At 49.7% G+C, this 23044-nt stretch overlaps 1 protein-coding gene across 2 annotated transcripts; it reads right to left on the bottom strand.

Annotated features, from left to right (window-relative positions):
• Positions 1-167: 167 nt before the first annotated feature.
• On the bottom strand, positions 168-17233 carry LOC140685308 (receptor tyrosine-protein kinase erbB-3-like). 2 transcript variants are annotated; one of them, XM_072972608.1, is made up of 28 exons: positions 17015-17233; positions 13447-13598; positions 12692-12878; positions 11863-11988; positions 11151-11216; positions 10711-10829; positions 10461-10602; positions 9974-10087; positions 9752-9872; positions 8104-8177; positions 7841-7931; positions 7391-7596; positions 7068-7200; positions 6793-6883; positions 6416-6570; positions 5970-6023; positions 5484-5625; positions 4761-4880; positions 4536-4634; positions 4159-4344; positions 3849-4004; positions 3552-3627; positions 3223-3369; positions 3032-3129; positions 2746-2934; positions 2512-2583; positions 2003-2297; positions 168-1818 (listed from the first exon to the last, which is right to left on the bottom strand). In XM_072972608.1, the coding sequence occupies exons 1-28, from the start codon at positions 17094-17096 to the stop codon at positions 1295-1297; spliced, it is 4017 nt and encodes a 1338-aa protein (XP_072828709.1). In that variant the 5' UTR covers positions 17097-17233; the 3' UTR covers positions 168-1294. The 2 variants fall into 2 exon arrangements, with proteins under 2 accessions (XP_072828709.1, XP_072828710.1); XM_072972609.1 differs by lacking the exon at positions 17015-17233 and adding an exon at positions 14631-14781.
• Between the last annotated feature and the right edge of the window lie 5811 nt (positions 17234-23044).

The raw sequence follows: 23044 nt of genomic DNA, 5'->3' as shown, positions 1-23044 counted from the left end.
TGTCTTAAGGGGATATAAGTGAAAGTATGGAGGAAACTACATGGGGCCGAGTAGGACTGTCAGAAGACAGAGAAGGCAGCATGCGGTGCTAGCTGTCCACTGCTGAGGAACAGAGAAGAGGGAAGGTCTACCTCACACTAAGGGTTTTCATTTGACAGACAGGAAGCTGCAAAACTTTGGCATTTTTATTCAGACATGTATAAAAACAAAACAAAAAACTTCAGGGATAACAACAGATACCCCCAGTTTCCCATCCAAGGAGGCAGAAGTCTGAAGCTGCTGGGTCCTCTTTGTATCCCAACTGGAAGCTTCCCACCACTGGGTGAGAATAGGTCCCAAAAGTAGCTCGGGGAACCCTTGTGAATCTGTCCCTTGGGTAAGAAGTGGAGATTATATAGGACACATAGGTTATGGTTTACATGAAGATGGCCAGTTCTTTCTCCTTCTCACCACCCCCTGACTCCCACTTCCCAAGATGAGAAGCCCGGGTGTGGCAGGAGGCTGTGGTTGTCGGAGTTAGACTTGATTCAGTGCAAAAACAAGAAGACAATGCCCCTTAAAAGGGCTCTGACTTATGTAAGTTTTCCTTGGTACTTTTAAGAGCACATGCATTGGAAGATTTTGAATCCTGGACCTGCCACTTAATTTACTTAATCTCTTTAAGGCTCAGTTTCCTTATTTGTAAAAATGGGATAATACCTAGCTCACAGAATTGCTGTCAAGGACTGAGATAATGTAGATAAAGTTTAGCATGATGCTTGGCACATAGTAAACGCTCAATTAATAGTAATCATGATCATCTGCTCCCAACCTCTTCACACAATTTTAAGCTTTTCATTTTTTCTAAGGAGTTGAGTCATAAGCCAAAATTTTACTTTCCTCTGCCAGGTTACCCCCTTTCCTCTTTCGTAAAAGCCTAGTGGGAAACTAAGGCACACTTTAAAGCCTAGTCTCAACAGGTCAGGGTCTGAGAGAAAGGGACATGGGGAGTAATCCTTCATATTTCCAGGGAGTTCCCCTGAGGAAGCTGAGGAATGGGATTGGGAAAGCACACAAAATAGGGAAAACCGTTTCCTTTCCTGAGACTGGGAAAGAGAAGAAAGTGCACAGCTGGCTACATATCACAAGAATTTCATGTCCGAGTGTTTAAGGCCTCCAAAGGTTGAATGGAATTGTCAAGGACTAGGGCAGAGGGGCTAAGACCTGTGAGGGAGAGGGACTAAGGAGAACAGGGTTACCCTCTAGAGGAACTAGCTGCCATCAAATGCTCCCTGAGTACCTCAGACAGCAGGGGTTATGTTCTCTGGGCGTTAGCCTTGGGGAAAAGCCTGCTGTGCCAGTAATCAGGGTTGTCAAAGGCAGAGTCAGTGGCTTCTAAACTCCGCAGAGTTTTGAGGCGGGCATATTGAACTTGGGGAGCATGGTGTACAGGCCCCTGGAAAGCTCTCATTTCTTCATAACCTTGCTCAGCTGCTGGGCAGGCCTCCATGGCTGTATAATCCCCTCCAGGACCACCTCCACCACGTCGCCGATTCATATATTCATAGTCCTCATCTGGAGTTGTGCTGGCATTGGGCATGGTGGGCACGGGGTTGAGCGGGCAACTCTGTGTGCTGCCCAGGGAAGCACTGAGGTCTGATCCCACATCCATGTATTCATAACCCAGCTCCTCGAGGGAACTTGGCCTAGGGGGACGAGGTGGACTGCACCTTCTCCTCCGGTTCATGTATTCATACTCCTCATCTTCATCTTCTTCTTCAGTACCCAGGACAGAACTGAGACCCACTGAAGAAAGGGTGCCTTCCCGGGAGGAGGTACCTGGGGATTGAGAAGAGAGGCTAGGGGTGTGGAGAACTTCATGGTAATAAGCAGTGGGAGATGGGGGAAAGTTGGGGGAAAATGAACAGGGAGGGACATAATTAGAGAAGACAAAAGGATTAAGAGGAGCCTGGAGAAAAAGAATTAGAGAAAGACTTGAGGAAAGTGCTGGGGAGTCAGGCACCTTTGAATTGTGCATCTGGCATGACATAACCATTGACATCCTCTTCCTCTAATCCTGGTGGAGACTGTGGGGTGACAGGAGTAAGCAGGCTGTGGCGCTGGGAATGGTAGGCACTGTCTCCACGTGGCCGCGGACTCCGGCTCCGGCTTCTACACATGGACACCTTCTCCTGGAGCTCAGCCTCAGAGCCTGTCACATGGCCCTCCGATGACTCAGAAGCCAGGCGTCCCCGTGGCAATGGGTGCAAAGACGCTGGACGGGGGCACCGTTCATTACCCCCACAAGCTACAGACTCCTAAAGAGGAAAATAATACACAGAGATTTACACAGAGACGAGGGAAGAAGAGAGATTTGTTTAGCAGGAGATTGGGTTGTTCAGTGCCTTCTTTTTTGTGGGACACTGATTAATAAACCTCAGAGGTTTCTAAAGTCTCCCACACTACCCCTATCAATCCTAAAGTAGTCTGCCATCCAGCCTCTCAGCATCCTCCTAAAGAGACAGACCTTACCTGACAAGCTTCCCCAAGATTCCCCTGGTTCATAGGCATATATCCAGATGATGGACTTATAAGGCTCTGGCTCTAGGATGAAAAAAATGAGGAAGAGGCTTAGATTAAGAGAGAAATCTGCTTACCACGGGGGCCTTTGTGTAGTTAACTTGGACATCTGTAGGGTTCACGAGGGCACAGGTGTGCAGAGGGCTCAGGGTGCAGAAAGTCTTGGGTAACTAGAAAGTGCCTTACCCCACGTGGCCGATTAAGTGTTCCAAGTGGCAGGCTGAGGGCAGAGCCCAGTGTGGTTGCCAGGTTGTTCTCCTCTGCCTCCAACTCCAGGTCTAGGTCTAATTCCGGCTCCAGCTCTACTTCCTCCAGTTCATTGTTTGTCAGAGCAGGAGGCTCTGCCCCAGGGGGAATTCCAGGCCCACTCTCTCTCTAGAAGGGCAGGTGGTTGATTGTTAAGGTAGATCCTGGTTCCAGCTGGAGTACCATTTTCTCTGGATCTCCTTGACACCTACTAGTCCCTACTCACCTTTATGACCAGGTACCGTGGTGGGTCTCGGGCCATCCTAGTGAACTCATTGGCTAGCTCTTTAAAAGTCGGGCGAATGTTCTCATCAATCATCCAACCTGAGAGTAAGATGTAGGAAAAGAGCCATGAGAGGTGAGTAGACTAGGGAGGAAAGTCACTTAGAAATTGGCTGGCATCAGCAGGAAACTCACACTTGACCATGACCATGTAGACATCAATGGTACAGATCTGGGGCTGCGCCAACCGTTCTCCTTTCTCCAGCAGGTCTGGTACTTCAGCCAGTCGCAGCCCTGCATAGGGCTCTGCCCCAAAGGTCATCAGCTCCCAAACTGTCACTCCTGGCACAGGGAGACACGAAGAGTTGATGGCAAAAGAGCAGACATGGGCATGCAGATGAAGGGAAGGCAGAACTTGATCTGACAAAGGATCTGAAGGGCTTAGAGAGTCTAAGGAGGGGTCTCAAGAGACAGCTTTGGAATTTGGGCCAGTGATGGTTTGGAGGGCATCCAGATGGACTCACCATAGCTCCAGACGTCACTCTGGTGTGTGTATTTCCCAAAGTGGATACTCTCGAGGGCCATCCACTTAATTGGAGTCTGGAGGATTAGAGACAGAGATGTCACCAGCTGATTTCCACATTTTCCTAGCATTTCTAAACCTATGTTCTCCATCATTCTTTTCTTTGCTGCTCTCTGAACTTTTATTTCTGGCATCTCCAGCTTCCTCTCCTTGAACTAACCTTGCAGCACCTGCTCGTTCCACGTCCCCATGCTTCACTCCATCCCCACCTCCTTACCCAGGCTTTGCATCACCTTACCTTGGCCTCACTGTGCAGCAGCTGCTTATCATCAGGGGGCAGCAAGTCAGCAACCCCAAAATCTGCCACCTGCACCTGACTGGGTGACTTCAGCAGCACATTTCGGGCAGCCAGGTTCCTATGCACCATACCATGCTCCTCAAGGTAATACATTCCCTGTAGGGGAAGGAAGTATTCTCAAGGGTCAGGGAATTGGTCCTTGAGAGTCAGTCACCCCACACCCTAAGACACCTCTCAGCACTTCAGATTCCCGCTCCCCTCCCTGTTGGCCCCCAGCCAGACAGTTTCATCATAAAACTCCTCCTCTCACCTTGGCAATTTGTACTCCCCAGTTGAGCAGCAGCTGCGGCCCCAGTGCCCCACGGTGTTGCCTCACATGATCCAGCAGGGAACCCAGAGGCAAGTACTGAGTGACGAGCTGCAGAGATGACCCTGGACACAGTCCCAGCAGCCGAACAATGTGGGCATGGTCGAGGCTGCCAATGGCCAGCATGTGCTAAGAGACACAAGAAGGGGTTATCCAGGGAGCAAACCGGTTCATGTGCACCCCGACCAGGGCTTCCCCAACAATCGAGGACACTGATGTGGCTAACACAGTACCTGTTGACACCAGACCGTGCTTCTTCATAATCGTGTCTAATATTGACCCTTTCCTAGTGGTGTACAGGACACCCTGCCTTCACTTACGTCCGTCACAGCTTGGAAACTTTGCCGTCCACTCTTGTCCTCAATGACTTTAATGCAGACTGGAATCTTGATTGATTCACCCTCAGGAATCCATACTCCCTGGGAAGTTTTGGGCAGGAGTCAGCCTAAGGTCATTCTCCCCAGGCTAGTCTTTTCCCTAAACCTTTCTCCCCTTTTGCCCGAGTTCCTTTCCCCACCTCCCCAGACTGCCTGTGGGCCACTCACTTTGTGCACAGTTCCGAAGACACCCGAGCCCAGTACTTTAAGCTTCCTCAGCTCTGTCTCTTTGAAGATTCTGGCCAGCACTTTGTTAGCCTTCTCACTGGGATCCAGAGGCTCTATGCTCTGAAGAGCAGATAGGAAGGAGGTCTTCAGGACAGCCCACTCCCATGTCCCTCTCCAACCCCCTCTCCCATAGGTGGATGCCAAGGGCAGCAAAGTCCAAAGGGGTGGGAGCAGGAAAAGGGATGTCTCTAGTCTTAGAAAGCATTGCAGGCATACTGGGGAGTAACGGGCTCTGAGGACTAAGGAAGTTGTGTTCATGAGATGAAGGGTCAAGAGGGCTGGGCTTTCCCATTGACGGCGGGTAGGGGAGAAAGCTGGTAATACTGTCACCTTGAGTACTTTTCTCTGTTTCTCAAAGCACTTTCACATACATCATCCCCTTTCACCCTTACAGCCATCCTGCAAGGATGGATGTTTTTGTTCTCTTGGGATACATGCATAAACTGAGGCCTAGAGAAGAAAGGCAACTTCTTCAAAGTCACGAGGCAAATTAATGGCAAAATTGGGACTAGAATTAACGTCTCCCATTTCCCTGGCCAGAGTCCTTTCATGTGGACCATACTACCTCCTTGAAGAAATGGATCAAAACTCTGGGAAAGGAAGAGGCTCTTAAAAGCGTGATGATGGTATAGGGAACATTTCAGGAGTAAGCTAGACACTCACCTCACCCCGTTCCAAGTAGCGCCTCATAGCCCTCTTATTCTGAATCCGGCGCCCACGCCAATAGAGAAAAGTGCTGCCCAGGATCAGGAAAATCACTGCCAATCCTATGACCACTGTTAAAGCCATTGCCAGATGGGTTTTGCTGTGGGACAGAGAAGCCCGGCATTATCCTCGGTCTACATTTCCCTCACAGATGTCATCCATACCTGTCCTAAAAGTATGGCGCAGGTCTGGGGCAAGAAGTTAACATTCACACCTACATATCTCCTTGAGCACCGAAGGGGTTAACCTAAATCTCCAGCCCCTGAGGCTACTGCAAGTTCATTTTAGGAAGGGAAGGCCAGAAGCCTGGATTCCTGCATCCTGAGTCCAGTGACAGTAGACTGTATATCAAAGGCCAGAATCAATAGAGACTCAACTCTTCCTAGCAGGTCACTGCCCTCCCCCAAATATCCCCAGCTTCCTAATTCTCCAAGCCCATCATACCTGATGAGTGCCAGTGTTTGGCCCAAACAGTCTTGTAGCTCTGGTCCCTTACACCTGGAGAAGAAAGTCACCTCCTTAAATGGGGGCTTGGGAGACTCCCACAGGAGGCTCAATGCCAGCAGCCCCAACATACAACATTGTCTTGGACCTACCATAGCATCCCACCCTGGAGCCCAAAGCATACCCCAAGACATGGCCCCTCAACCCCCTCCGAGTCCCTCTCTTGAATGAAACTCCCCCAAGCTAAAGTTATTCCAGGCTCCCCAAACATGGTGTCATTTTGTGCTGTTAGTGAGTTTCCCTTTCTCCAATCCTTCACTGCACAGCTGGGAGTAGTTCTTAAGTCATAGTTCCTTTCTTCTTTCTGCTCCTCTCACCCTCTTCCTTCCCCCTAGTTCTGTGCGCCTAACCCTCCCCCAATACCCTTTTATCATCCCATCACTGACCCCTGGGTGCAGTTCTCATGGCAGGGCCGACATTCATTCTGAGCATCTGGGTACTTGTAGATGGGGCCCTTGGCACCGAGGACTCCAAATGGGCAGCTACTCACACAGTGGGGCCCATCTCGAAAATGGGCACACTGGGCACAGGCATCAGAGCCCTGGGTGGAAGAGAGGTCAGGAAGAATGGGATCTCAAGGTCAATTCCATAATCCCCAGCAAAGACTAACCCAGCCATTTAAGACCCTCCACCCACAGACCCTAGCATTATCTGGCCTCCCTGTGCCTCTCTGTGGCCTTGAGATTTGGCCATATCATTCCCTAGACCCTCCAGTGTGGCCCCTGCCCTCTCTCCCTGAGAGATCCTGGTGTTGCTACTGTACCGAGCCATTGCACGTGGCCGTGCCCTCCATGGGCTGGCATTCCGGGTGGCAGGAGAAGCATTCAGCCTCATGGGCAAACTCACGAGGCTCCCTGCAGTAGGGGGTAAAGGGAGGGGTCACTTCCAAGGCCTCACCTTTATGCCCTGATCCCCCAAACAAGGGCCACCTACCTAATTCCCACCAAGGCATATGCAGAAAGTGGTCTAAAAGCTTTCAGGCGCCACCTGAACAGCTCCATTCCCCCACCCCTTCTTGACTCTCTGCCCTCACTGTACCCATTCAGGAAGTTGCAGTGGGTCACACAGACACCTCCTCGGCTGTAGTTTCGGCAGGATAGGCACTGACCGGGGCCTGGGCCCCAGCATCCCCCGGAGGAGCACAGTGGGTCACACACTTTGCCCTCTGCCACTGGAAAGGAAGGGGTGGGTTAGGAGGAGGCTGAGGTCTCCTTACAAGCCGTCTCCTGAATTCCTGCTTCCAGCCTAACCCTCCCTGGCTCTGTCCCCCAGCCCTACGCCCACTTGCAGGGCAGAAGGATCTGCGCAGCTGCTGCTTCCTGACCCGCTCCGCCCACCCCGCTGCGGGCCCCTTCCCTCACCGCAGTCCCTGCGGGGCCGGTTATGCTTGATGTCCAGCCTCTCTTCTGAAGGCCCCCGAAGCAGCCTGGTCCAGTTCAGAGAATGGTGGTAGCAGAGCTGCCGGTTGGCGCTTATGTATACACGCCCAGCGCTAATTTCTTTCAAGGATCGGAGGCCCAGAGATGTTACATTCAAGTTCTTCATGATCAACAATGAGAAGCCCCGGCTGAGAACGAGGAGATGGGATGAGAGGGGAGACCACAAAGGGAAACTCGACAGTGTAGTGGATTCACTTTCATTCAACAAATTTGCTCTGGGCTAGTCAGACCCGCTGAGAGGGGATCCTTCTCCTTCTGCCTTTTCCCCATCAAACTCCCACTGTATGAGGCAATGCTGTACTTCACTCAGGGATGCCTGAGAAACAGGGTTCTTTGCATGGAGATACCACCACCTCCAAACCCCTTACTCACTTGTAGAGGCTTCTGCCCCCAATGGTTGTCAGATTGGAAAAGACACTGAAGTTGTGCATGTGGGGAGGCCAGGACTGGATGTTCAGGTAACCTGAGGGGTTGGAGAGAGGCATGTGAGCGGGGAGCCTCTCCCTTTCCTTTCTTGAGTTCTCCTGGTCCCTCCCCTGCTGCTTGGGACAAGATTTTCTCAAGTGGTTATACTGCGGTTTTTGCCAGTGGTTCATCCATCCATCTCAGAACGGGCAGCCTCTCCTCCCACTCACCTGTGATCTCCCGCACGGTCCGGAAGACATGGAGTTTCTCAGGGTCCAGAGCAGGGATCTTGTGCCAGGGGTCTCTGGAGGGAACAGTAGAAACCAGTCAACAAAGCAGAGGCATAACACAGTTGCAGTGAACATGCCCAGCCTTAGAACTTAGTTTCTGAATACCATTCTCCACTAGAAGGAAGGAGGGCTGTTTGGAGAAATAGTTGAGGGAGGAGAAATGTATCTTAAGCTACAGCAGCTTGTGCAAAAAAAGTAAGGAAATGCTCAAAGCATGAAGGGTACAAGCCCAAAGAATACAGGTAACCAGTTTGAAGGGGCCCCACAATGAGCAGATCGGGGACAAGTGAACTGGTCAACTGAAATAATGATCGTAAGAGATTATGAAACACTGAATGAAACAAATATCTACACAGATTAAACACACAAACAAATAAATAGGAAAGGAAGACTCTTCTGAACACTAAAATGCCACCGCATAAATGCAGAAGCAATAATGGAGTTAGAAAGTCATCATTTTGCAAAACTGATTCAGGCAAATACCTCACCACAAGATGCTTATTAATTACAAAGGGAAAAACAGTAATTTTACAGTAGAAAAGCTGGCAGACACCACCTTAACCAAGTGACCAGAGATCTCACCACCAATGATGGGGCAAATCAACAACACGTGCTTCCTTGCAAGGACGCACTGAGAATAAATCTGAAGTATTCCTACTGAAAGTGCATAACCTGAATCTAAGCATGAGAAAACAACAGGCAAACCCAAACTGAGGAACACTCTGAATTACCTGACCTGTACTCATTAAAGTCAAGGTCATGAATTGTTACAGATTAAAGGAGACTGAAGAGATATAACAACTGAATGTAATGTATGATCCAGGACTTAGTAAAATAAATTAGTGAAATCTGAATAAGGTCTGTAGATGAGATAACACTTTGTATCGATGCTGATTTCCTAATTTAAACAACTGTACTGTGGTTATGTAAGCAAATGTTCTTGTTTTTAAGTAATACACACCTAAATGTAACTGGGATGAGGGGGCACCACATCTGGAAATTTACCCTCAAGTCGTTCCAAAAAACAAGAGCACGAATAGTGTGTGCACGCATGTGTAGAGAGAAAAATTCTAAAGCATGTGGTACATTGTTAACATTTGCAGAATCTGAGTAATGAGTGTATGGGAAAACTTTATACCATTTTTTGCAACTTTAGTGTAGGTAGCCCTAACGTTTCTCACACACACACACACACTCACTCACTGTAAGCACTGCCCTATGGATTAGAACGTTCCTTTGTTCTTTGTAGCTTCAAACCAAGGAGCAGAACTAGAGAAAATAGCTGGAAGTCACGGGGAGGCAGATTTTTATCTAAATTTAAGGAAGAACTTTTAGAAAACTTTAACAAGGAGGACACGATGTCCCTGTCCCTTACCACTCAGCTAGCTGGACTGCTTAAGGATGTCTCTGAGGGGATTCAAGCCCTGGCTGAGATACTGAGTTAAGCACCATCAGGTCCTCTGTGACTGCTAAGATTTTATGATCTAGACTCCTGATTAGCTCCACATATGAAGGGTCGAACCAACACAACAAGCTGTGAGGGGGTGGAGGGGCTGGGGGGCCGGGGGAGGAAAGCAGAATCTCTAACCCATTGAGGCCAGTGATAAGAAAGTCCAGGTTGCCCAGGATCTTGGTGCAGTTCACAAATCCATCAATGTTGCTCGAGTCCACAGTCTGGAAGCGGCTCCCAGAGCCCGTTCCCTCGCAGGCTGTGAACACAGAAGAGGCTCAGTGGGCGTTGGGGAGTGGAGGCTGAATAGTCGCAGGGGAAAAATGTCTGTTCACCAACTCCTTACCATCATCCACTCACCTTTGGGGCACAGACCCCCACAAGGTTCACATATCTTGAGTCCATTTTTATCTACTTCCATCTTATCGGGAGGACAGGCCCTGACACAAGACGTTTGATCCACTACAAAGTTATCTAGGAAAGAGAAGGGCACCCTTAAGGATGAGGGAGGAACACTGCCAACTACCAGTTGAAACTCCTCCCTTCTTCTCTGCACTGGATTGGCTCCAATCAACAACCTAACATTCCTTAAGTGCTATCTTATGGATTAGAAAGGCCCTTGCTCATTGTTGATCCAAAAAGCAGAACCAAGAGCAATTGCTGGAAGTCACGGGGAAGTAGATGGGGGAACGGGACCCAGGGGTCATACATCAGGGGTGATTAGATAATCGCACCCATTTGGCCTCTACATACTCTATTAACCACCCAACTCAATCCATTTTGCCTCCTAAAATTTTGTCTAAAATCCTGGCTCCACTACCATCGTTCCTTCCTTTTAGACACTTACGGGGACAGCTGGCGACACAAACTCCTCCATACTGATACTTGGTGTGGGGATTGGGTTCTAGCTGGAAAGTTAGCTTGTTGTAGACAAGAGGCTGTGGACACTGGCGCACGCAGGCTCCACTGTCATTGAAGAGCCGGCAAGCCTAGGAACACAGGAGGCTCATAAAACTCATGTTACATATGTCCCCTTACTTCCTCCCCAAAACCCGCATCCCATTGCAGAACAAGGCAAATGGTGGTACCGTACGTACAAAGCAGTCTGTGTTCTGAGGGCCTGAGCAGCCCCCTGCGCACTCGTCATGGCAGCACTGGTTGGGGTTGGGCCCAAAGCAGTGACCATTACACTGAGGGGCGCAGATGGTCTTGGTCACTGCGGAAGAGAGAAAGCACAGCTGTCAGAGCTCTTAGGACTGTATTCTGAGGCCATCACTCACCCTGCTGCCCTCTAGGCTCACCCCCACCCCGTGTGGACACAGGCTGAAGTGAGCAAGGATATGAAAGTGTATGTGAGTTTGAAGTGTTTTTTTTTCAATCTTCTTTTTCTGGGGGGAAGGTAATTAGGTTTACTTATTAATTTTTAGAGGAGGTACTGGGGATTGAACCCAGGACCCTGTGCATGCTAAGTAGGCACTCTACCACTTGGGCTATATCTTCCCCTGAGTTTGAAGTTTTTAGAAGGAAGAAAACCCACATGTCTGGCAGTCTTCTGGTCTGGGACCCCAGCATCGCCCCTTGCAGACCTCATGACACGGGGGACCTGGTTGGGAGAGAAAGCAACACGAGGGACTGTCAGGGCTAAGAACGGCTTGCTCGAGTCATCAAGGATGATGTCAGCACACAGGCACCCAGTCCCGGGAAGGCAAGAGCCAGGGCAGAGGCCCTCCTTGCCTTCGCAGAGCAGGGCTGGGCTCAAGTGAACCTGTCAGCGCGGGGTGGAGCCACGCCTCCGCACCACCCACAGGGCCGCTGAGGGGAGGGCCTGGGACACATGCCTCGCTCAGCCCAGTCCCAACCTGGTTATCTGGGTCCTCCTTGGCAAACTGCACCTAGCAGGAGTATGTGCGAGTGAGTGGACAGGGAGCAGCAGACTGTAGTCAGGGTAGGTAGGTTCCAAGAAGGGAGGATGTTGTAGTGGAAAGAGAAATGGATATCTGGTCCAGAGATCTGGTTTCTCACTCAGAACACAGAAATCTTTAGCCCCTTTTCTTCACTCCCTGCTTCCGTGGTTCAGAGTCTAGGGGACTGGTCTGCTTCCTGGTGGCAGGCTTCTTGGGTCTGGAGCCTGAAGTTTGCTCAGTGGAGAGGTGGGTTCAGATCAGGACTAAGTGATGGGGGTGTGGGGCGGGAAGGAGGCACTCTGGTTGGGCGGGGGCAGGGGAGCAGTCTTGATCGTGGCCACTCACAGCTCCTGCCATTGTCCTTCACCACTATCTCGGCATCTCGGTCCCGCACGATGTCCCTCCAGTCAATTGTGTCCATATGGCAAAGTTTATCGTTCTTCTCAATGTAAACGCCCCCTGACAGAATCTCTGAGGTGGGGAAGAGAAGTGACAGGGTCAGGGCTGGTCACGGAAGCCCTCCTCTTCCTGACCTCCCCACCGGTCCGAAAGGTCACCAGAGTCAGGAGCTGGGGACGTGGGGGGAGGGGCGGATATGTCCAATTAAATCCAAACTGCAGAGAAGGCTGGACCTGTAAGAAAGAGGAGGAGCCCGGCCAAAAGAAAGTCCTGCCTCCTCAGACACCTGTCCAGATCCGGTTTAGCCAGTGGGGGAGGGGAAGGGAAAGAAGGAGAGAAGATCCCTGACTCACCCCCCCCACCCCCACGAGTCCTACCTGAGTGCTTTTCAACTGACTGGGACAGGGAAAAATAGACGGGAGCCAGGCGGTATTTCAGCCCCACAGTCCTCCAGCCCGGGGTGGGGGGGGCGTTTGCGAAGGGGGAGGAGGTGGGATCCCCATCCCCAGGGAAGGCTGGACATCAAGGTACACAGTACTCGGGTCAGAAGAATGAGTAACAGCCCCAGCCCCAGCCCCAGCTCCAGCCCCTCCCCAGGGGACAGATGCCCCAGTTCTGTGTTAGGGCCTTCTTTTATCTAAGGAGGAGTGGACCCTCAGACCACAGTGGTCAAGGTGCTGGGGACTTTGAGCAGAGCACTTAGAGGGAGCAGTCTTGGGTCACCATCAGCAGGTGGGCCGAAGGGCAGGATGGGACGGAATCACCAGGAACTGACCAGTGAGCTGAGTGAAGCGGAGCTGGCGCAGGGCATGACTGGAGTTGGTGTTGTAGTTCAACATGACAAAGATGGCGAACTTCCCATCGTAGACCTGGGTTCCCCGCACCACTCGGAGGTTGGGCAGTGGCAGCGTAAAGAACTCATTCATGGCCACAAGGACATAGCCAGTCACTTCTCGGATCCACTGTGACAGAGCAGATCACAGCAGTGAGAGGGACAGTGGGGTGAAAAGTCTCAATCCCCTCTCCCTCCCTGAGGCACTGAGAATCCCTAACTCCTTGAATTCTTTCCAAGTCCTGCTTTGGAGGAGGGAGTAGATGGTACCACATAGACTTCTGCAAGTGAAGACAGGCAGCGGAAATGACTGAGGAATTCTGGGCTCCTGTCCTTTCCTTCTCAGAGCTCCTCATGCCAGGAGAGCTTCTCATGCTCCTCATGTCCGTGCTTACCCCTTCCTCACCTCCCCAGGCACCTCTCCGTCGGCAGGTGCCTCTCCACGTGGGTCCCTGGTGCAGAACACCTCCCTGTCCCCGCCCCCTTCTCGTGGCCAGCGCCTGTTTCCCCGGCCATAGTGACCAGACCACAGGTCCCAGATTCCAATCATTGCCCCAGAAACACAGGTTTGGATCCTAGAAACTATAGAGTCTTAGAAATGCTGAACTCCAGCAGACGGTAGCACTGAGGATGTGAAGGAGGCTTCTCTGGGGAGGGCAAGGGGGAACGGGTTGAGGAAGGAGGTCGAGCATGCTAACCTGCAGGAAGGAGAGGTCAGCGTTGTGTCCTGTGAGCACAATCTCGAGGTTCCCCATCACCACCTCACACCTCTCGTAGAGCTTGTACAGCGTCTGGTACTGGTTCTCGGCATCGCCAGTCACACTCAGCCCGTTCAGAGTCCCAGGGCACACTATTTGAAGTGGAGGTGAGAGTGGCAGAGGGCTGGACACAAGTTTTCAGCCCCACCCCCCAAGACCGTCCCTTTGGTTGCCCTCTTCCAGGAACATTCAATAGGCCCAGAAGGCAGCTGCCTCCGGCCCTCACCCCTAGAGGCAGACATGAAGGCCTATGTGGGACTGAGAGCCTAAACTTCCTCTTTTCCCAGAATCCCCTCACCATCCCCCGAAAAGGAAGGTGAAAAGGTTTCCTTTATCCACCTGGGCCTCCTCTATGCCTCTTTGGGGCGCTTCTTTGGGTACTAAGGAGTTAACCGAGGAGGATGTGGGGCTGTTTTCCCCTCCCTGGGAAGAAGTTAGAAAAGGGCCACAATTTGGTTACCCTCCTCTTCCCCTCCCCCTCGAACCAGGGCACTTACGTCTCTACCCCCATCCTGCCTCTCTAGGTCCTGGAATAAATATCTCTTTGGGGCAGCACACAGCCCCTATTGTGTCTACCGAGGGTGGGATGGGGGCAGAGGGTGGGGGCAGTGCCCGGGGCCACAGTCCGGCCCACAATGAGGCGATTCTATCTAGGAGGAGGGGGCTGCCCCACCCTGTCCCCAGACACCCTGTCCTCAACAGCAGCCCCCCTCCACCCTCAAGCCTTGGGCTCAGACAAGTGACCTCACTAGAGGAGGGGCGCTCTGGTGGTGGCGGGGGTGGGGGGGTCAATGTGAGCTTTGTCTATAAAGCTGGAAGATAAGGAGCTGGTTGCCTACCCTGCACCCCCTTCCTAAACTCTGGCTTCCCTTCTCACTCCCTTCCCCATCCCAACACATTCAAGTTCCCTCAGCATCACTTTCCAGCCCTAGAGTATTTTTCAGCAAACACAGAGAAGCTGGATGGAAACAGCAGTTGACTGCCTCCATTCTAAACCGTCTAGCCCGTTTCATTGTCAGAGGAGATTCATTAAAAAGCCTTCCAACATGGCAGTCCTCACTCCCCTCAGGGAGAGCCTAGACTCAGGGAGCAGGAGGCCTGTCAGTCTCGGGGGCTTCCTTTACCTGGTAAGCGTGGAGGACACAGGGGCTATGGGAAATCTTGGACCCTGAAGGCTTATCCCTGTCTCCTTCCTCAGGCCCAGTGAGAGACCGCGGGGAGGGGCGGCAGATACCACCTGTTGCAACCACCCTTCCCTGAGGCGGCGGCAGCCTAGTGGGAGACAGGAGTGGGAATGGAGGGAGGGAGACTGGTGAGGCCCCACCCCTCCTCCTAGTGCACCCCTAGTCTGACCACTTGACCTTTGAAGGGCTCCCATTCCTTATCACTCCCCATGAACAGAAAGGGGTGAGCTGGACCCAGCAGAAGGGCAAGCATGCCAGGAGCTCCCAGAGAAGCCTGGGACCTCCAGGGTCCTTGGGCTGAAAAGAAAACGACTAGGAAGTTTAATCATTTCTAGAGTAGCCTCACCCCACCCCCCTTCCTGGCAGGATACCCCTTCTTCCAAGTCAAGGCAGCAACCCTTCTCCCCAGATAAGGGAGGAGTCAGTATTTCTGCACAGGGAAGCGGGGTGTGTACTTGTACACACACACGCACGCACGCACGCACACGCACACAAACATGTACACAGCTCCTCTACTGGCCCAGAAGTCTAAACTGGTTCTGTCCTTAAGTTTCCTCATTAGGAAGTATTTCAGGTGACCCCATCCGTCCCACCTGCCCATATGTGTTTGTGCAGACAGTGTCCGTGCCTGGGAGGCTACAGTGTTGGAGGGCCCAGTCCCTGGCCACCCTGAGGGTAAAGTCCATATTACACAAACAGGGAGCAAAGGGCTGGGCGGGAAAAGAGCACTAACAACACCTCTCAAGAGGAACCAGGCAGCTTGGGGGAGGGGTGGGGGAGGGGAATCATAAAGTTCCTGCTGGACCAGGGACCAGGGGCATAGGGAGGGCCAGTATCACAGGCCCTCCTTTGGTAGAGAGCACTGGGGTGGGTCAGAGCAAGAATCTCCAGCCCCTCCTCAACCAGAGGCCTCCTCTCCAAAGTCCCCCACCCCCATCACAGCCAGGACAAAGGGGCTATAGAAGGACTGAGACAGGGCCGGATGCCCAGAGGCTGCAGGATCCAGATAAAGGGTAAAGAGACCCAACCAAGCCTGCCTCCTGTCTCCCTCAGGGAAGGTGGCCAGGATCTGGGACTCCTGGGTTCCCAGTTGAAGATTCCAGGAGTCTGGATGGGACAGTGACAGTCACTCTACTCAGTCCCCTCCATTCCCCAGATACCCGCCCTCCACCAGCTGGGAGTGTTCACATCTCAAGATCCCAGGGTCTAAATTTAGGCCCAGCAACTGTGAGGGAAGCACAGGTGTTTCTCCCACTCCCACCCTGGGGAAGGGGCCCTGGCTGTACCAGACCTCGAGCTGAGATCTGGGGGGAGGGGAGGAGATCAACAGGATTCCTCCAATGCCAGCAACACCAGCACCCCTCAGGTGTCCATGGTCCCAGAGGCACCCCAAAGTGGTGGGTAGGCTCAGCTGGCATGAGAGTGGGAAGAAGAATAGAGAGCAATCTGACTCTTGTCTAAACTCCTAGAGACAGCCAGATAGTAAACAGAATGGGGGTGTGGGAAAAGCAGGTCTAAGACAGGCTCCCCGGGACAGGGCTCAGAAGATGGGAGAGGTGCCCTGCTGGCGCTCAGGTTGGGGAGAGAAAAGACAAAGTGAGAAATACCGTTGGAAGTCTTTGGTCCTACAGCTCCTGGCCTTGTATATAGTAGATGCTCAATAAATATTTGAATTGATCTGTCTCTTGACAAAAAGAGGTCACGTCGGGGACCAGCCAACTTTATTGTTTTGAGGGAAAGCGGGCAGTCAGCCTCTGCGTTGCCCCTCACCCTGCGGTCACCTGGACTTGGCCCTCCCAGGGCAGGCCCATTCACGGAAGAGGAGGTGCCGCTGTTGTTTTTCAACACTAGAGAACAACAACCTCCCACCCCCCCTTCCACAGCTCCGCCCTGTCGGCAAAACAACGAAACTGGAGGTGGCTGAGACCCGGGGGGCAGGAGGTGGGGGAGCAAACCGAGACTCCCCCAACTCCGCTTCCTCCAAGATCTCCACCTCCAATCATCCCCTCACATTTACAGAATGGAGGTCCCAGCTCCCCTCCCTGCAGGGCCCCTCATAAGTGTGAACTGTTTAAGCATCAGCCCTATCCAAAGAGACAAATCAGAGCGGGGTAGGCTGCTGGGGTGGGGAGGTGGTGGTCCAGGAATCCCGTCCCTGCCCGAGAACCCGAGCCTGATGGCCCCCACCCGGGGGGTCGCAGCGGGCTTGGGCTCAGCACCCCCAGGCTCACACCGCCCAAGCTCCTGCCCCTGCCCTCCCGGACCCCGCGCACTCGGTTCGGGATCCCGGGTTCCGAGCCTGCCTGTGCTCCCGCGCCGCTTACCTGCCTGCGAGTTGCCCACCTCGGAGCCCCGGGCCAGACTGAGGAGGAAGCCCAACACCTGCAGAGCCGCGTTCACCCTCATGACTCCAGCCGAGGGTGAGGGGAGCCCAGCCCAATCCGGCCGGAGGGGCCCCGGAACTAGGACATCGAAGCGGAGCCACCTGAGCCACCAGCGACTTGGTAGCGGCGGCAGAAGAGGTTGCAAACTGCAACCGGAGCCGGAGCCGGAGTCCGGGGCGGGATGGCAGGGGAGGGGTGTAGTCTGGGAGGGAGCGCAGGGGGAGGGGGTGAGTCACGGCCGCGCCCCCTCGGGCGCGAGGCTGGAGTCGGGATTGCTGGAGCCTGGGCGGCCCGCCCCGAGCGCGCCCCACGCCCGAGTGCCCTGCAACTTGGCTACGCAGAGCCCGCACGGGTCTCACCCTAATTTTCCTCCAGGAGTTGGACTAAGCGGAGGCCAAGATCCCAAACGCCCCCAAAATGCCTCCAAGGAGAAAGGTAATGGGGGTGGGGAGAACGCTCCATAGCCCGACCCCCTGAAGTTGGCCTCGCCCACTAACCAAATCACTCAACTCCCCTAGCCGGTTGGGTCACTTGAGGGATTTTCTGTCTGAATGTGAATGTTTCTCTGTGTGTTTTTGAAGGGGAGGGTGTTTTTGCCGCCTGCTTAGGGCACCTCAGTTTCCCCGGAACCTCCTCGAAACCCATAACTCATCCACGCTGCCGAGGAACCCGAGCCCCGGAGGCCGCGTGAAATTGCACTGTCTCCGGCCGCTTCCTCCTCCAGGCCCGGCGCCGGCCCGGCCTCTCCCGGGGATTTGGTTGGGGGGCGGGGGTGGTTTCCAGCCTGGGAACAGACCCCGAAGCCCGCCTTTTCACTTCCACCCCGGGAGGGGCTCCCGCACCTGTCGCCGTCCCCTCTGCTGCCCCCCACGGCCGCCTGGGAGAACAGCTGCCTCCCCTTGCCCACTGGACTCTGACCGCGCCGTCGGGGCGGCCGCCGTTGCCGCCGCTCTACTGAGGACCCAGATGGGCACACCGTTCCCACCGCAAGCGCTCACACTTTCCCAGGCCTTCCGCGCCGGGCTCTCGCCGGAGAAAAGGAGGAGGGGGCGGTGAAGGGGGACGCGGAGAGGGCACTGGAGACTGCGTCTCCGAAGGACATGGACTCCGGGCACCTCCAGCACGAGAACCCGGATCCTGGCCAGAGGCGGTCGGGCTCACCGCGAGTGGCGGCCCCTAAACCCTGCCAGGCTCTGAATAGCTCCTTCGGGCACCCCCTGGTGCCCAGCGGATGGCAGTGAGGCCCCACACGGCGTTGCATTCCGGATCCTGCCCAGAGAGCCTAATAATTTCCCTCAGAGTTTCAAGCCTGAAGACGTCAAGAACAGTTGAGCCTTGATGAAGAAAAATTTCGCCTCTCACTCTGAGCCAAGATTACTAAAATTCTTTAAACTTGCTCTGTCTTAATATGCACCCTGGAGAGCCCATTCTCGGTTAGAGGCTACCTTTGCCCTTGGGGCGTTGACTTTGCCCTGACCACTTACGTAACAGTCATAATAGTAATAGCGACATTAACATATGCATACATATACTTACATCGTTTGCAAGCATTTCCTCAAACTTAGAGAATGTTTCACTTAACATAAAGATTATGTGAGCTAGGCGACATCACTCTCCATTTTAGAGAACTGGAAATGTGTGACTACTCCAAGGTCATCCACCTGGTGACCCTGGAGAGATGATCAGGTGATCAGGAGGAGGATTTCTTCTGTCACTCTGAGACTAGAGCTTCATCTGCTCAGAATCAAACTCCCACCAGATAACAACTAATACCACTTAAGGGGCCTTTCATTTTATTACTCATCCACCTCAACCTAGTGTTTAAGGCTCTGGTTCTGAAGGAGGAAACCCCCTTAGTTTCCTTGTTTGTCAAACAATCATATTTACTTAAAGGTTATTGTTTGTATTTAATGAGAAAAAGTAGGTAGAGCTCTTCGTTACTAGCTAGCAGTATTTCTTCCTGCTATTACCAACCCCAACCCTTCCCTCCCCAACAAGATCCCCAGGTGTGCTTACTGGCTTCCCTTCTTCAGTACATTATGCTAAACATCAGGGATATAAACACTGGATAAAGCTGACAAGTCTTTGTTCATCTCTTACTTCTTTCTTACTTCTTTCATCTCTGTTGGGTGCTGCCCTGACTCTATAAATGAAGGAAGGGAGGATTTATTTAGGAAAGCTTGTTGCAGTTATCCAGCATCCCTTTATCTTTCCTTACTCTTAGTTGATGACTTTGGTTCTTATTTTACTGTGAAAATAAAAGTAACCAAAAGAAAATATCCTTATCTTTCTACCACCAATCTGGTTAATTTACCTCCATCGTTGCTTATACACTCTGACTGCCATCATGTTACAATGAATTGTTTGCTGCTATTTAAACCAACTGTCACTCTCCCATTCCCATCCGGCACCTCCACCCTCACCCTACCCTCCAGTTCTACACCTCAGTCATCTCTCCTTGCCTTTTTCCTCTCTTATCCCCTTTCTCTTATATTATCAACTGTTCTGTCTACTAGATCATTCCTATTAGCATACAAGTGTGCTGTAATATCTGCCACCTTAAAAAATAAATAAAACAAACTTTCTTTGACTCCCATGGCCTTCTAGTTCTTTGCTCCTAACTACTGCAAGATACTCTCTTATACTGGTCCCTATGCTTTATTTGTTCACTACTCTAATGATTGCCTCCAGCTTCCTGCTACCACAAGCGATGCTGAAATAAATATCCTTGTACGTGTATGTCTCCTTTGGTCCTGTGATAATTTCTTGTGCATATTGAGCTCCACACTCTCTGGAATGTCACACCACTAATGGTGTGATTTCTATATCCCAATCTTCTCGCCAATACTTGACATTATTCAACTTTACAATTTTTCAATTTGCCATGAATTTAAAATATCTCATTGCATTTCTGTAATTATTCATATGTTTGAACATCTCAATTTTTTTCTTACTTTTGGTTTTTCTCTTTTATGAATTGCATATTCATTTTCCTTTGCCAATTTTTCTATTGAGATTCCAGTTTTTTAAAATTGATTTTTGGCTGTTTATTATATATATTTCAGATATTAGTCCTTCATTGATTTTAGACACTGCAAATATCTCTTCCCAACTTTCATCAGTAACTCTGTCAATCATATTGTTTATTGAACAGAGATCCTTAATTTTGGCATAATTTAATTAGTCAGTTTTACTTCATATGATTCATGATCTTGATACATTTAAAGACTTCCTTCCACACCCTGCAACACATTTATTGAGGTATAATTGAGATGTAATTGATATACAATAAACTGTACATATTTCAAGTCTACAGTGTGATGAGTTTTGACATACATACATAACCATAACCACAGTCAACGTAATGAACATATCCATCACCCAGGAATATGTCCTCGTGCCCTTTGGTAATCCTTCCCCATAATCTCCCCCTGCCGCTGCCCCACCCCAGCAAGTGTATATCCAATTATTCAAGCACCATTTGTTCCTAGTAGTAGATTTTTAATACTAAAAAATGCTAGTACTACATAGTAAAAATTGGCACTTTTTAAAGTTATTTTGAGGGGAGAAAACTTCAGGGGAGGTATTTTACATATAGAATCCTTTGAACTGGACCATGTCAAATACTTAAAAGAGGTAAAAAGTATATGCCAGGTAAGTTTCATGTAACATAAAGCCCCTGCAAGAATACAAGAATTAATGCAGAAATGAACAAAGCTCCACATATGCATTAGAACTAGCAAGAACATTAAAAAGATATCTGAGTACAACATGAATATTACCCAATCAATACTAGTTAGATTGATCCTAAAACTGAATAATGAAAATTCACGAAACAAATGTTATTGGTCCATCTCACTAATGTGTGTATATCAAACAGCCTAAGTAAAATACTAGTTAACTTAATCAGTGTATTAAAAAATAATCATCTGCACTTTCTTTCCTGAAGTTTCTGAAAAACTTGCATAAAGTGGTAAGAAACTATCCTCCAAAGTCAGTAGAACATATCTGTAAAATCATCAGGTCGAAACTTTTGGTAGGAAAGTCTTTGATTAACATTTTAATTTCTTTAGTGCTTATTGGTATTTTCAAGTTTTCAATTTCTCTTTGACCCATTTTGTTGTTTATATTTTCCCAGAAAGTTATCCATTTCACCTAGGTTTATAAATTCACTGGTGTATGATTATTAATAATGTTATTATTTTTTAAAGTCTCTGTCCTGGGAGCTTCCGAGTTGGTGATCACATGGAGATGTGGGGGGAAAGGCACCTGAAGGGCACCGAAGCTCCTTGCCTCTTCCCACATCCTTTGCCCTACACGTCTTGTCCATCAGGCTGTTCTTGCATTATATCCTTTTATAATAAACTAGTAATCTAGTAAGTAAAATATTTTAAAAATATTGTACCTGTGTATTCTGTCTGCGGTGTTTGTGTCCCATTTCCCTCCTGTATTTTGCTTATTTGCATTTTCTTTTTTTTTTGTCTTTTTTTTTTACATTTTTTTATTGATTTATAATCATTTTACAATGTTGTGTCAAATTCCAGTGTTCAGCACAATTTTTCAGTCATACATGGACATATACACACTCATCGTCACCTTTTTTTCTCTGTGAGCTACCATAACGTTTTGTGTATATTTCCCTGTGCTATACAGTATAATCTTGTTTATCTATTCTACAATTTTGAAATCCCAGTCTATCCCTTCCCACCCTCCGCCCCCCTGGCAACCACAAGTCTGTATTCTCTGTTTATGAGTCTATTTCTGTCCTGTATTTACGCTTTGTTTTTGTTTGTTTGTTTGTTTGTTTTTTAGATTCCACATATGAGCGATCTCATATGGTATTTTTCTTTCTCTTTCTGGCTTACTTCACTTAGAATGACATTCTCCAGGAGCATCCATGTTGCTGCAAATGGCGTTATGTTGTTGGTTCTTTTTGTCTTCTTTATCTTTCTAGCTAGAGTTCTCTTTTTGTTTGCCCTCTGGTTCATTGATTATATTATTCCCTTTATTCATATTTCTTCTCCATGCATCTCATAGATTTAGCTTCTTAATGATATCCTTCAGATCTTCCATATTGCAGCTTATTGTTTGAGAGGGTATATCAAAATCCTCAGTTCTTTTTTTTTAATTGAAGTATAGTTGACTTACAATATTGTGTTAGTTTCTGATGTACAGCAAAGTGATTCAGTTATACACATATATACATATTCTTTTTCATATTCTTTTCCATTATGGTTTATTACAGGATATTGAGTATAGTTCCCTGGACTGTAAAGTAAGACCTTGTTTATCTATTTTATATATAGTAGCTTATATCTGCTAATCCCAAACTCCTAAATTATCCCTACTCCCCTTTCCCTTTTGGTAACCGTAAGTTTGTTTTCTATGTCTGTGAGTCTGTTTTTGTTTTGGAAATAAGTTCATTTGTGTCATATTTTTGATTCCTCGTATAAGTGATATCATGTGGCATTTGTTTTTCTAACTTACTTCACTTAGTACGATAATCTCTAGGTCTATCCATGTTGCTGCAAATAGCATTATTTCATTCTTTTTTTATGGTTGAGTAGTATTCCTCTGTGTGTGTGTGTGTGTGTGTGTGTGTGTGTGTGTGTGTGTGCAACTTCTTTATCCATTCATTTGCTGATGGACATTTAGGTTGCTTCCATGTCTCGGCTACTGAAAAGAGTACAACAGATTTTCTCTCTAAAATCTCCAGTTCTAATAGTTGATTCATTCTTGAGTTGAATGTTTTGTTCATTAGTTTCTAACCTTTTTTGGTTTCCTTCAAATGTACTTAACATTCAACGTCTCTAATTAAAACTTTATTTATAGCCTAGAAAATTTGAGAAACTTTAAAGTATTTCATAATTTCTCATCTTTCTTAACCCCAGGTTTACTAATAATAGTATGTTTTTAGTTTCCAGACATTTGAGGACTTTAAAAAGTTATCCTTTGATTAGTAATTTCTCA

The sequence above is a fragment of the Vicugna pacos genome, chromosome 12 (genome assembly GCF_048564905.1).
Source record: "Vicugna pacos chromosome 12, VicPac4, whole genome shotgun sequence".
In the NCBI taxonomy this organism is placed as follows: Eukaryota; Metazoa; Chordata; class Mammalia; order Artiodactyla; family Camelidae; genus Vicugna; species Vicugna pacos.
Note: the sequence above shows the minus strand (reverse complement) of the source record. Positions and strands in the feature narration are given on the sequence as shown.

What these genes read in the sequence shown, in the direction of transcription:
- LOC140685308 (XM_072972608.1), bottom strand. Translation starts at nt 17,096, where the DNA reads ATGAGGGTGAACGCGGCTCTGCAGGTGTTGGGCTTCCTCCTCAGTCTG. An exon ending in GAGTGACGTCTGGAGCTATG is followed by an intron (nt 3,370 to 3,551) that starts GTGAGTCCATCT and finishes TCCCTGTGCCAG; the next exon opens with GAGTGACAGTTTGGGAGCTG. An exon ending in ATCTTGGGGAAGCTTGTCAG is followed by an intron (nt 2,298 to 2,511) that starts GTAAGGTCTGTC and finishes TTTCCTCTTTAG; the next exon opens with GAGTCTGTAGCTTGTGGGGG.